Source organism: Spermophilus citellus, assembly GCF_964194105.1.
Source record: "Spermophilus citellus genome assembly, chromosome: X".
NCBI classification, from domain to species: Eukaryota; Metazoa; Chordata; class Mammalia; order Rodentia; family Sciuridae; genus Spermophilus; species Spermophilus citellus.
Genome location: NC_138190.1, coordinates 102,422,421 through 102,437,506, shown reverse-complemented (window position 1 = coordinate 102,437,506; position 15,086 = coordinate 102,422,421). Strand labels below are relative to the sequence as shown.

At 38.9% G+C, this 15,086-nt stretch overlaps 2 protein-coding genes across 2 annotated transcripts; one reads left to right on the top strand and one right to left on the bottom strand.

Moving 5' to 3' along the window:
- Positions 1-3,428: 3,428 nt before the first annotated feature.
- LOC308639503 (histone H2B type W-T-like) lies at positions 3,429-3,785 on the top strand (the record flags this gene model as incomplete). Its single annotated transcript, XM_081277725.1, has 1 exon — positions 3,429-3,785. One exon carries the CDS (start codon positions 3,429-3,431, stop codon positions 3,783-3,785), a length of 357 nt encoding a protein of 118 aa, XP_081133851.1.
- A 2,459-nt stretch (positions 3,786-6,244) lies between these two features.
- Positions 6,245-6,601, bottom strand: LOC308639502 (histone H2B type W-T-like; the record flags this gene model as incomplete). The annotated part of the gene is made up of 1 exon (XM_081277724.1): positions 6,245-6,601. The coding sequence occupies one exon, from the start codon at positions 6,599-6,601 to the stop codon at positions 6,245-6,247; it is 357 nt and encodes a 118-aa protein (XP_081133850.1).
- Between the last annotated feature and the right edge of the window lie 8,485 nt (positions 6,602-15,086).

Sequence of the window (15,086 nt, the reverse complement as noted above, 5' to 3'; positions counted from 1 at the left end):
TTATACATAAGGAAGAAATAGCTAATTATGAAAATAGGCATTTTTTGAAATATAAAAATGATAATCACCTGAAGAAAAGATTAAGGAAACATTAAATACAAGATGAGGCACACTTGGATAGATAATTGGAGAACAAGAAGATAGATAAAAATCATCAAAAAATCTTCATATATAAAGAGTAAGATTGGATTCAAAACATGGGAGGAGCCTTAAGGACTTGACTAAAAAGTATATGATCTATCTCATAGGAGTTTGTAAAGTAATATTGGACAAACAGGGACAAATTATATTCAAAGAAGAAATAGCTGGTGATTTTATAGAATTCAGGCACTGTGTGATTTACTAGGTTCAGAGAACACATCTGTTCATATCATACTAAAGCGTCAGAAAAATGAAAAGATAGATTATAACAGCTGATATTTTAAAAAATCTCATTACCAGTAAAGGAATAATACTGTGATAGTCAACCACCATATATCAGAAGGTGGAAATCAAAAGGTCTGAAAGAAAGTAACGGTCAGCATAGTGATGTATTCTCAGCTAAAGTATTGTTTAAGAAGGAGAATGTGATAGATACGCAGGTGGAACACTCAGAATCCCTGCAGGACAGACTCTCTCTTTCAGCCTTTGGAAGTGTTAGAAAGTGCTAGTCTTCAGTCATTAGTCCTTTGGGGTGCTGCAGGATATGCCTTATCAAAGTTACTTCCCAAGAATGCCCATGATGATTCCCAATCAAGAAGAAGTATATCTATACAATGAGGAATACCCTCAATAAGCCTTTTGCATTTAGAGCTCCCATATAGAGGCATTTGCTTGCTGTGCAATAGAAATGTTCTCTCTCTGTCCACAACAGCCTCTTTTCATCACTTCTTCAGCTATGGATCTGGAATAAATGTTCTGCCAATTAAATTTCAACTCAACATCAGTTTTCTGCAGAACCCAACTCAGAAATAAAGATGCCTGAGAGAAAATAAAAGTGCTTGGAGTTCACACCAAAGGAAATCTTCTTCAAAAGATTTCTGCATAACGTTGTTTGAGGAGATGTAAAATGATCACAGGAAGATGATTTTAGATGCAAGCAGGAATGCTTACACTAAATCAACAAATAGGGGTTCATGAAAAACCTCAACTGTATAAAATGCTTCCAGAAAGATGATGGCTACTCATAGGGTTAAAATAAACATGGTAGGACTCAATATTATAAATATGCATCAAACAGAGGATGGGAGCATCCAGTGTGTGCAGCTCATGCCCCAAAGCTATGGCATAAAGTGTGAGAAGATGACCCTGCATGAACAAAAAAAGAGCCTTCCTGGGATATTCACCCCCAGGATTGCGGAAGAAATGAGTGTGGCTCTTTTCATGTTCTTATTTGTTTGTTTGTTTTTAGTTATGGTGAATTGACTATGTAAATGTGGACATTGTAGTCGATGTATCTTCTGTGTCCTGCATCAATTTAATAGAAGTATTTGATGGCTAACAATACAACTACATATTTTGCATTCTCATTTGTTAATGGGATCATTCAAAAATAAGATAACCATGTTTTTTTTCCTGCTGGTTTTGTCACCATAAGATATTATGTAAATACAAAAATGAGCATTTTGCACCTTCTTAATATAGAACCATTTTATTACTAGTAGAAATAACTTCTCCATAAATGTGTAGCAGTAAACACTCTTGGGAAGCCTGACCATTTGAGATAGTGATGATGTGGAAGTTGATTGATGACTTCTATTTTTTTTCAAATTTCCTTTTTTAAAAACATTTATATTTTATTTGTTCTTTTTAGATATACATGGCAGTATAATGATTTTGGCATATAATACATATATGGAGTAAAAATTATTCTAATTAGGATGCTATTCTTGTGGTTGTACATGATGTGGGGTTTCACTGGTCATGTATTCAGATAGAAGGCTAAGAAAGTTATGTCCAATTAATTCTACTGTCTTTCTTATTCTCTTCCATGCTCCCTTTCCTTCTATTTCTATTCTTAATTCTTTACTGGTTCAATTTGGTAGTCAATGTTTTACTTAAACAATCTTAAAATAATAAAAAACAAAAGACACATTAGGATATTGGGGCTTTTCACTTTCATACATATAATACTTCCCACAAAGAATAGAGATGGCTATTTGGATTGAAAAACATAAACCTTTGAAATAAACATGTTCTTAAAATTTTTTTAAAAAAGAATGTTGCTGTTTGAATTATCATAGTTTTTAAGGTGCTCATGTTTTAAAACTTTACAATATTTCATGTCCCTTGCCTAGCTTTCTCTCCCTCTGGTGGTTTACTACAGAATTAGTGTCACATTTAATTTCAGTCAGGACCCCTTATATTTATTCATTAATGCTACTATACTGAGGGGATTATTTGGATTGAGTATTGTTTTTTGGTGGGAGGGACACCGAGGATTGAACTCCAGGGCACTTGACCACTGAGCCACATTCCCAACCCTATCTTGTGTTTTATTTAGAGACAGGGTCTCACTGAGTTGCTTAGCACCTCACTTTTGCTGAGGCTGGCTTTGAACTCCTATACTCCTGCATCAGCCACCCAAGCCGCTGGGATGAAAGGCGTCAGCCACCATGCCCAGCTAGGATTGAGTATTGCTAAGAATACAATTTGGTACTGTCATGTGTAACTAATTAAAACAATTTGTAATGTTTTGAACAACCAATAAAAAAAAAAGAATACAATTTGGACGTGGAAAATGCTGAAGGAACCTGTACATGTGTAACAAATAGCCGCCTTCCCTTCGTGTTCACCGTTTGGAAACTGGGGTTTTGTCATTTCTCCTTTTCCCAGTTCACTGAGGGTTTGATGGGAACGAGAGGGACAGTCAGGCCCCTTGGCTTCCAGGAACACTCAGCTGGCCCCGTCAGGGAACTGCTGCTCAAGCCAGAGTGGCTCCTCTCAGGACAAAGATATTTTCTGCTTTGACAAAGCAATAGCCCAGACGTACCCTGTTGGCACATCTCTGAGACCATGCACTAGGGATATTGGCAATAGACTCTCTCATTTCTTCAGTAACCGTCTTTTCAAAATGCTCAAGAGATGTGGTGGATATAGCCCGATGGCCTTTTGCCCCCTGTGTCACCTTCCTAATGCTCTGGTAGAGGCAACAGCAAGGTTCTAGAATGTCAGACATCCTCTGTGATTGGTCAAGCAGGAGGACCATTGCATCACACTGTGCATCCACTCTCATTGGAAGGCAGGTTGACAAGGAACAGGACCGTCCAATCACGTTGTGCTATGTGGGTTAACGCGGGAAGGGCCATCCAATGAGAGGCCAAGCTGCGCATGGCGTGACACAATACATTCTATATAAGGGGCTGCCAGCCCTCTGCAACTGGCATTCTCTCCCACTCTGCGAAGGTGCCAGGGCACTGCCTGAACCAGCTTGCAACACATCTTCTGAGATGCCCTTCAAACCTCCAAAGCCTGAGAAGGCGGGGCGGACGGAGAAGAAGCCAAGGCGCCCCAGCCACTCCGGGTGTGGCGATGGTTTCGCCACCTATTTCCCCAGGATGCTGAAGCACATCCATTCGGGCCTCATCCTCTCCCGGTCGACCGTGAGCATCCTGGACTCCTTCGTCAAGGACATGTTCGAGCGCATCGCCAGCGAGGCCGGCCATCTGGCCCGCCAGAACCATCGCTCCACCATCACCTCCAGAGACATCCAAAGGGCCGTGCGCCTCCTGCTGCCCGGGGAGATCGGCAAGCACGCCGTGTACGAGGCCACCAGGGCCCTCAGCCGCTCACATCCCCGCCAGTGAGCCGACTCTGGGCGCCCTCAGCAGCCAACCCCAAAGGCTCTTTTCAGAGCCACCAAGGGACTGAAAGACTGCTGCACAGCTCGGGTCTGGGGGGCTCGGGTCTGGGGTGGGCGAGGGGGTACCCTGCTCTTTCTTAAAGCATTCTTTTATATATATATATATACCTTTATTTTGTTTACTTATATGTGGTGCTGAGATCGAACTCAGGTCCTCACAGGTGGGAAGCAAGCGCTCTACCGCTGAGCCCCAGCCCCAGTCCTAAAGCATTCTTTAATAAACATTGCCTGGACTGGGGCTGGGGCTCAGTGGTAGAGCGCTTGTCTCCCACGTGTGAGGCCCTGGGTTCGATCCTCAGCACCACATAAAAATAGAATAAATGTATTGTATCCGTGTACAGCCATATATAATGAACTCAACGAGCATTTCTGTCACTTATACGCCTAGATCAGTATCATTGTAAGGATCAGTCAGGTCATAATGTCTCAGAGGCTACAATTACATTTGCTGGGACAACAATGAGCTTTTTCGGTTGCAGTGACCTGCAACTTACACAGACTCCACCCGCCAGCAGAAGCAGAGAATCCAGCTTCATCTCAAACTTCAATTTCATCAGGATGTCTGGTCTCAATTTTAGATAAAAGATATAGGATAGAATAAGAATATCTCTTGGGGCTTGACAGTATGCAGAACACATGAATTCATTGGAAAATGGGAGTATTACAGGTGGGACAATGGGAATTTCACCCCCAGCGACTCCCCTTGAGATCAATAGGTTGTAGAACAAATAAAATCCCTTATCAGAATTATTAATTGCTGTTATTCTGAAATATTAAAAATGTCTTATGAAAATATTTGAGAAAAAGTGCTTGCTATATAAGGAGACCAAGCAAAACTACCACAAAATCAACAGCAAGCAAATCACTCAAAGTGTTCCTCAAAATTGTTGTACACATCTAGCACAAAACAAGAATTTCATTTCACTTGGTGACTTAATTTCTACAAAAATACATAAAAGGTGTACATGTAAATGGGGTATAACATAAATCAGATTAACTATATTTATCTCCTCTATTCTTTGTGGTGAAAATTTTCCAAATCCTTTCTTCTACATTTTTGCCCTCAGTCAGCAATGCCAAAAGCCTTTGAGGCTTATTAGGCACTTTCCAATTGCTCCCTAGCAACTGCCCATCACTAATCATAGTGGCCTTATCTCTGCAACTCCGGTAACCTAATGTGAAGTTCAGGAGGGAAAAAACCATCCTCCCTTATCTCATTGTCATCCCTAAGCAAACAGGTGGTGACCAGGCAGCCAGAAGAGTGCATCCACTCAGCTGTTCACCACTGAATCTCACCCCAACCCCTCTAATTGTCTAAGACACTAATATCTGGACCAGGAATCAGCATAGACAATATTCATTGCTCATTGAATATGCACCCTACACTCTACTTGTATTGTCCCACTGAATCCTCACAACCTTTTGGGACTCCGTTCAGCAGAGGAGGACACTGAGGCTTAGAGTGATCAAAACCCTTTCCAAAGCAATATAGCCAGGAAGAAACATAACTGGGGTTTGAAGCCACAGCTTATCCATGCCCCCAGTTGTCTTTGCTGTAGAATCTATTCCTACTAGCTCACATCAGTCATAGAAACAAAGCATACACTATCACCATGTTGTCTCTTTTCCATATTAACGCAGTCATTTCTCCCCAGAAAACAAAGGCTACCAAAAATACAAAGATGAAATCAAAGATATTAAAAATAAAGCACTCTTCCACCAATTCTCAAGCCCCAAGAGATATTCTTATTCTATCCTATATCTTTTATCTAAAATTGAGACCAGACATCCTGATGAAATTGAAGTTTGAGATGAAGCTGGATTCTCTGCTTCTGCTGGCGGGTGGAGTCTGTGTAAGTTGCAGGTCACTGCAACCGAAAAAGCTCATTGTTGTCCCAGCAAATGTAATTGTAGCCTCTGAGACATTATGACCTGACTGATCCTTACAATGATACTGATCTAGGCGTATAAGTGACAGAAATGCTCGTTGAGTTCATTATATATGGCTGTACACGGATACAATACATTTATTCTATTTTTATGTGGTGCTGAGGATCGAACCCAGGGCCTCACACGTGGGAGACAAGCGCTCTACCACTGAGCCCCAGCCCCAGTCCAGGCAATGTTTATTAAAGAATGCTTTAGGACTGGGGCTGGGGCTCAGCGGTAGAGCGCTTGCTTCCCACCTGTGAGGACCTGAGTTCGATCTCAGCACCACATATAAGTAAACAAAATAAAGGTATATATATATATATAAAAGAATGCTTTAAGAAAGAGCAGGGTACCCCCTCGCCCACCCCAGACCCGAGGCCCCCAGACCCGAGCTGTGCAGCAGTCTTTCAGTCCCTTGGTGGCTCTGAAAAGAGCCTTTGGGGTTGGCTGCTGAGGGCGCCCAGAGTCGGCTCACTGGCGGGGATGTGAGCGGCTGAGGGCCCTGGTGGCCTCGTACACGGCGTGCTTGCCGATCTCCCCGGGCAGCAGGAGGCGCACGGCCCTTTGGATGTCTCTGGAGGTGATGGTGGAGCGATGGTTCTGGCGGGCCAGATGGCCGGCCTCGCTGGCGATGCGCTCGAACATGTCCTTGACGAAGGAGTCCAGGATGCTCACGGTCGACCGGGAGAGGATGAGGCCCGAATGGATGTGCTTCAGCATCCTGGGGAAATAGGTGGCGAAACCATCGCCACACCCGGAGTGGCTGGGGCGCCTTGGCTTCTTCTCCGTCCGCCCCGCCTTCTCAGGCTTTGGAGGTTTGAAGGGCATCTCAGAAGATGTGTTGCAAGCTGGTTCAGGCAGTGCCCTGGCACCTTCGCAGAGTGGGAGAGAATGCCAGTTGCAGAGGGCTGGCAGCCCCTTATATAGAATGTATTGTGTCACGCCATGCGCAGCTTGGCCTCTCATTGGATGGCCCTTCCCGCGTTAACCCACATAGCACAACGTGATTGGACGGTCCTGTTCCTTGTCAACCTGCCTTCCAATGAGAGTGGATGCACAGTGTGATGCAATGGTCCTCCTGCTTGACCAATCACAGAGGATGTCTGACATTCTAGAACCTTGCTGTTGCCTCTACCAGAGCATTAGGAAGGTGACACAGGGGGCAAAAGGCCATCGGGCTATATCCACCACATCTCTTGAGCATTTTGAAAAGACGGTTACCGAAGAAATGAGAGAGTCTATCGCCAATATCCCTAGTGCATGGTCTCAGAGATGTGCCAATAGGGTACGTCTGGGCTATTGCTTTGTCAAAGCAGAAAATATCTTTGTCCTGAGAGGAGCCACTCTGGCTTGAGCAGCAGTTCCCTGACGGGGCCAGCTGAGTGTTCCTGGAAGCCAAGGGGCCTGACTGTCCCTCTCGTTCCCATCAAACCCTCAGTGAACTGGGAAAAGGAGAAATGACAAAACCCCAGTTTCCAAACGGTGAACACGAAGGGAAGGCGGCTATTTGTTACACATGTACAGGTTCCTTCAGCATTTTCCACGTCCAAATTGTATTCTTTTTTTTTTTTATTGGTTGTTCAAAACATTACAAATTGTTTTAATTAGTTACACATGACAGTACCAAATTGTATTCTTAGCAATACTCAATCCTAGCTGGGCATGGTGGCTGACGCCTTTCATCCCAGCGGCTTGGGTGGCTGATGCAGGAGTATAGGAGTTCAAAGCCAGCCTCAGCAAAAGTGAGGTGCTAAGCAACTCAGTGAGACCCTGTCTCTAAATAAAACACAAGATAGGGTTGGGAATGTGGCTCAGTGGTCAAGTGCCCTGGAGTTCAATCCTCGGTGTCCCTCCCACCAAAAAACAATACTCAATCCAAATAATCCCCTCAGTATAGTAGCATTAATGAATAAATATAAGGGGTCCTGACTGAAATTAAATGTGACACTAATTCTGTAGTAAACCACCAGAGGGAGAGAAAGCTAGGCAAGGGACATGAAATATTGTAAAGTTTTAAAACATGAGCACCTTAAAAACTATGATAATTCAAACAGCAACATTCTTTTTTTAAAAAATTTTAAGAACATGTTTATTTCAAAGGTTTATGTTTTTCAATCCAAATAGCCATCTCTATTCTTTGTGGGAAGTATTATATGTACAAGTTCTTTCAGCACTCTTAAAGTCCAAATTTTATTCTTAACAATACTTATTTTAAAAACCCTCCATTTAGCAACATTGTTTAATAAACAAAATGGGTCCTAACTGAAATTACACAAAACACTAATTCTGCAATAAACTACCAGAGAGAAAGCCCAGTCTCAGTAACTCGATTCTATTATTCGCAAATACAGTTTTGCTGTCGATTTCTTCCAGTGCTTAAGCACACCCACATGGGCCTCACTATTGCCTAGACAACTGTGAGTGTCATGGATTTATTCTGGCTCCTTGGCCCACAAGAACATCCACTTAAACATCACTTCCAGAGAGATTCTGATAGTAGTGAAGCTCCTCCTGCTTGAGGAGATCAGTGACCATGTTATGACCAAGAACACCAGAGCCGTCATCAGGTTGTGATCCAGTTTACCTGTCACCAGTAAGCTGGCTCTGGATGCCAGGAATATATCCCAAAGGCTCTTTTCAAGGCCAAACTTGGCTAAAAGTTCTGTAGTGCTGCCAACAATGGACTGCTCCAGTCTGGGGGCAGGGGCATCCGCCTGACTCATAAAGAATTCTCTACTAAACATTGCACTTCCAATACATCTGTTATTCCATTTACTCCATGGTAAATAATGGATTATTCATTTGATAAATCTGTTTAATGGATTTTTTATATGGTAATATTTTCACCCTTTTTAAGAATCAGTCAGGTCATAGTTACTTTTGTAATGATGTCATTTACCTTTTTCTCTCAGTCTCTTGTACATGTCCAGTGTCTTTACCCAGTGGTTCTTTTTGTATTATGTGGAAAAAGATGAAATATAAAAGCAGATATGAGAATCATGTATATTCAAATCAAACTTTTTCAACACATTCCTTATTAATAATTTGTTTAAATCTATTAATGGAGACACAAATAAAACAGAAATAATTAAGCCACATTTTCAGGAAATAATTCATATATCAAGCTTACTAAAGTCTGAAGTTATTCTATTTCTTTCATCTGCATCTTTTTCTTGCCCTTTCAAGCCTATAATATGCAGTTTTTAAACCAAAGATATTCAGGCTGTGCAATTATGCAAAGATGATGGTTTCTTCCATTCAGAACAGCTAAAGTCTCAGACTCAACCAATCAGAAACCTTCAGCCTCTGAGTCAGAGCCATTGGCCCACACTGTGGGCAGATTGCTGGGCTAAAGCAAGAAGAGCTTCTGGTGAAATTCACCCTGGAGTTTGATGAGAATGAAGGGGAAATTCTATGTCTGTAACTGCTGGCTTGCTTGTTTTTAAACATGGTGTTTTAAAAGTATAAATCCAGAGCTGGAGAGAAAAATTAATCTTTTGCCTTGTTTGCAAGTAAAAGGAAGGTCAGCGTGTAACTAGGATGATGTCTTTTTCAAATTCTGGCTGAAGAATTTTGAATGTTAATATTTACATTAATGTTTATATTTTCTATTTTCCACTCCATTTTCTTTATTGCCCTAATGCTTTTTGTTGATTTGTTCCTACATACATGAATTGCTTAATTTGAAAACAGTTGAGGAACCTCGGTTTTTCTTTTAAAATTAAATTCTATCCTTGTACATCTGTGGGAAGGGAATATACTTTGTGAATGAAATTCTTCTAAAATTGTCTTAAATTACTTTAAATTTCTTTATTTGGTAAAATTTACTTCTAATACTTTAAAAATGAATTTAATCAATCCTTTTATAAACATGTAGAAAACTGTAAATGATGTCAGTCTTAGCCAGACCTGATATAAACACTGGCTAATCTCCAAAAGTCAAATTTTTATTTAGCTCTAAAATCCAGATAAGCACTTTCAAGGAGATACCAAAGGCACAGATTATTTCACCTTTATTAAACACCAGATGCTTTTGAAAAAGAATATGGGAATGGAAGAAGTCTTTGAGTAGTAAAAGTGAGAAGGTTCCCAGTAGAAATTTGAAGAAAGCAAATAAAGTTCTATTTTTCCCATTCAATACCAAGAACTCTGGTGGGTCACTATGCCTTCATAGACCACTTGGGTTCATTCAGGTCAGGATTTACAACAAATGACCATCTTCAACTGGCTTAATACTATAATTGTTTTGTTATATTAGGAGACTCTCATAAATGGACTTGAGAAAAAGAGCTTTCTGTATAAGGGAATGGAGGAGATCTACCACAAAAAGCACATACAAGTAAATCCTCCTGGATGGTGCCATGAGATTTCCTTACACATCTGGAACAAAATGAAGGGAGCCACAAGCCTTTTTAGGGAATTAACTATTGACCAGGTTAAATTGACTGCATTTTATTAAATCAATTTATATCATACTTAATGTTGCTGCTTGAAATGCTAGTTAGTATTGGTCAATATGATGTTCAGGTGATTTTTTGAGATTTATTCTTGCATATTAGTCTTAAACATGTTATGTGAGAAATAATTTTAAAATAACAAACCAGTTAGGATATTATGGTTTGTATTTTAAAAATTATAAAGCAAATAGGAGCACTAGGGAAATGATGTTAAAAGTGAGCCATAGTTGCCCTGTGCAATGAAATTTGGGAGCACAAGATTGACTGACATTCATAAGAGGACAAATGGAGTTTGATGTTAAGACCAGAAGGAAAATTATTACATTTGATTATTTATTGGGAGGGTGAAAAAGGTAAGTATATACAAAGTAAGCTATCTTAACTTAATGCTCGGTGTTACTAAAAATAACAAACTAAGGGAAACAACTTTACTGCTATGGATCACAGATTATAAGATTAAAATTGGGGAACATAATGTTAATTGACCAAACATACTCCAATTTTTCAACATTATCTATATTAAGGAATTCATTGAAATAAATAATGAAGATACAAACACAATACAAAAATACCTAAATTAAGAAATTTGAGAAACAATATCCATTTTTAAAAACCTATGGAATTCATGTTCTAATTCCTTCAGATTTAGCTAAGATTTTGTTCTTTTCTAAGCCATACAATTTTGGTTTGTAGAACACAAACCTCATGACCTGATACCTTGCATCACTGGGTGATGGGGACATTTAGTAAGAGGAGCTTAAGTCCTGTTCTCCACTGGCTCAGCCAATGAAGAATCTACAGCCCCTGAGCCACAGCCATTGGCCCACAGTGTATAAAGTTGAGTAAGGGCAAGTCAATAAGAGCCTGTTTGGCTATCTTGCTTTTCAGATTGAATGAGAAATTGATGTGTTTCGTTTGCTGATGTTAGTTCTTTATCTGACAATTATATAGGTCAGAAGTCTGAAAGGAGTTTCACTGCACTAAAAGTGTTACTTTCTGGAGGCTGTAAGAGAGAATCCATTTCCTTTCATTTTCCATCTTTTAGAGGTTGTTTACATTCCTTGGTTTGTGATCACCTTCCATCTTCAAAGCCAGCAATGTCTGATCAAATCCTTCTCATATCACATCACTTTGACACTGAATCTTACTTTGCTTCCCACTTCCACTTTTAAGGACACTTTTGATTATCCTGGGCCCACCTATATGATCCAGGACATTCTCCCTTTGTAAGGTCATACAATCAGTAATCATATTTTTTCTTTTCCATGTAACATATCATATTCATAGGTTCTGGGGATTAAGATACTGTTCTCTTTGTGGTGTCCTTATTCTGTCTATCACAAGTAACGTTTTATATCTTTTTCAGTATGGATTATGCATTATCTTAAATTATATACTGATATCCTCATTGAATCCCCATAATACCCTATGAAATAGGTGTCATTATTATTTATGAAGATAAATAAATTTATTTATTTTACAGATGAAAAATAAATGCAAAAAAATTAAAAGACTTGCTCAAAATCACAGTTATAAGATAAAACTTTGGGTCAAAACATATGCTTTATCATCACAGCCACTATGAGAGTAAAATTTTCAGATTACTTGGTGCCTTATATCCATAAGACTTGTTTTAAAAGAATCCTCAATATCATAGACTGCAAACTTCATTTTCATTATAGGAGAATATATAGAATCTGGAAAAAAATCAATATTTATTTACCTGTATTTGTGAAAGGAAATTAAAACAATGTTGTTCTATGTGGCTAGTGCAACTGAGAAAGTGACTTTTAAGTTTAAAATCATTTACATTTTAAATAGCCCACATGTGGTTGCTAGCTACTGTATTGGATGGTGTCAATACAGAACATTTCTATCATAAGAAATTTCTACTAGATAGTGCTGCTTTAGAGGGCAGATATTAGAGTGAATATCTTATATATTTAGTGTGCATGTGTTTCTTTATATATATGCATACATATATAATGAATATCTATATTCATATAATTTGGATCATCTAAATGTATCATTTATCCAGTATTTTGATTAAAGTATTATTTCTGTCAGGTCTGTTAGTACCTATTCCATCCTCAGCCCTATAAATGGATCAGACTAACCAAGCATCATGCTTCCAGGAGAATGCAATAGCCCTCTCTTTTGACCTTTGCAGAGGATAACCTCTTGCTCACCTATTTTGACCTGTTTCTTTGTTCTCACTTTGCCTGTGCATCTTGGTTACTGACACTGACCTCAACTCATATTGTTTTGGAATATAATGTGGTTAAACATGCTTTTCCCCACTTGAACTTTAAAAAAAATTTTTTTTGCAGTTGTAAATGGACAGAATACCTTTATTTGTTTATTTTTATGTGGTGCTAAGGATCAAACCCAGTGTCTCACACATGGTAGGCAAGCACTTTGCCACTGAGCTACAGCCTTAGCCCTCGCCCCCCCCCCCACTTGAAATTTCACACTCTTTTCTTACACAGGGCTCCATAGCTTCTTTCTTCACATATGCACAGATGAGATGTCTTCTTTGCTCCATGATTAAGAAAGGGGTTTAGATGGAAAAGGCAAAAGAGACTTTGGAAAACAGCAAACTGATATTTATTTAGCTAGGCAGATACCACACATGAGAGCTGGTCCTGAGAGGAGGATGTAGTTGACTAAAGAACCTATCCCGACTAGTGAAGGCAGCCATTCATCAGCTTCAGCCAATGATTGCCATGTGACACTCCATGGTTGGACAAATATTTTGATTATTTAAGATAGCTGAAAATCTGGATCTGTGTATGATCTTCTATAATTTAAATGCTGACAAGTAATTCATTTATTTATTTATTCATTTTATTTTTATTTTTGTTATAGATGACAATAAGATTCATTTTGACATAATTATAAAAGCATGGGATGAAATTTGATCTAATTCCCATCCCAGTTCCCTTACCTCTACCCTACTGATATTTCTGTTATTTACCCATAGTTTTTAAAAATTAGTATCTTGTGAGTGTACACAATAGTGAGATTCACTGTGGTATATTAATATATGTAAGAAATTTAAGTCACATTTATTTCACTATCTTTCCTTATCCCAGTTCTCTTCCCTTCCCTTTCATTCCCCTCTAATCCACTGATATTTCTTCTTTTTGTTATCCCCCCACCTTATTTTGTATTAGCTTCTACATATCAGAGAAAACATTTGACTTTTGTTTTGGGGGACCAGCTTATTTCACTTAGCATGATAGTCTCCAGTTCCATCCATTTACTGTCAAATGTCATAAAGTCATTCTTCTTCATGAGTAATACTCCATTGTTTATATGTACCACATTTTATTCATTCTTTCATCTGTTGAAAGCACAAAATTTTGCCCATAGATTAGCTATTGTGAATTGTGCTGCTATAAACAATGATGTGGCCGGGTCACTTTAGTATGCTGATTTTAAATCTGAAGAGTGGGAGAGCTGGGTCAAATGATGGTTCCATTCCTATTTTTTTGAGGAAACTCCATACTGCTTTCCAGAGTGGTTGTACTAATTTGCAGTCCCATCGAAAATCTGTGAGTATAGCCTTTTCTCCACATCCTCACTAACATTTATTGTTACTTGTGTTCTTCATAATTCCATTCTGATTGGAGTGAGATGAAATCTCAGTGTAGTTTTAATTCGCATTTCTCTAATTGGTAGAAATGTTGAACATTTTTTCATATATTTGTTGGCCATTCATATTTATTCTTTTGCTAAGTGTCTGATTTTAATTTCACACAATCACACTTTTTGAATGTTGGTTTTATTTCTTGTGCTTTAGGATTCTTGTTAAGAAAGTCCGTTCCTGAGCTGACATGTTGTAATGTTGGGCCTACATTTTCTTCTAGCAGGTGCAGGGTTTCTGGTCTAATTCCTTGCTCTCTGATATACTTTGAGTTGACTTTTTTTCAGGGTAAGAGATAGGGGTCAAATTTCATTCTTCTACATATGGATTTCCAGTTTTTTTTTTCAGCACCATTTTTTAAAGGGGCTATCTTTTCTCCAACATATGTTTCTGGCAACTTTGTGTAGAATGAGATAACTGTATTTATGTGGCTTTGTCTCTGAGTCTTCTGTTCTATTCCATTGGTCTTACTGCCTGTTTTGGCGCCAGTATCATGCTATTTTCATTAATCTAGCTCTGTAGTATAATTTTTAAAAAAAATTTTAGTTGTAGATGGACACAATATCTTTATTTTATTAATTTATGTGGTGCTAAGGATCGAACCCAGTGTCCCACTCATGCAAAGCAAGCACTCTACCACTGAGCCACAACCCCAGCCCCTCTGTAGTATAATTTGAGGTCTAGTATTGTGATGCATTTTGCCTCACTTTTCTTGCCAAGGGTTGCTTTATTTTTTCAAATGAATTTCATGATGACTTTTTCTATTTCTATGAACAATAACATTGGAATTTTGATGGGTATTGCACTGAATCTGTATAACACTTTTGGTAGTATGGTCATTTTGACAATATTAATTCTGCCTATTCAAGAACATGAGAGGTTTTTCAATCTTCTAAGATCTTCTTCAATTCCTTTCTTTGGGGTTCTGTAGCTTTCATTGTAGAGGTGCCTCACATATTTTGTTAAATTGATTCCCAAATATTATATTTTTATGTTATTATGAATGGAATAGTTTTGTAATTTCCTTTTCAGGATATTCATTATTGGAGCACAGGAACATGATTGATTTATAGGTGTTGATTTTGTATCCTGCTACTTTGCTGAATTCATTTATGAGTTCTAGAAGTCTTCTGGTGGAGTGTTTTGGGTCTTCTAAATAAAGAATCATTTCATCAGCAAACAGAGATGGTTTGAGCTCTTTTTGTGT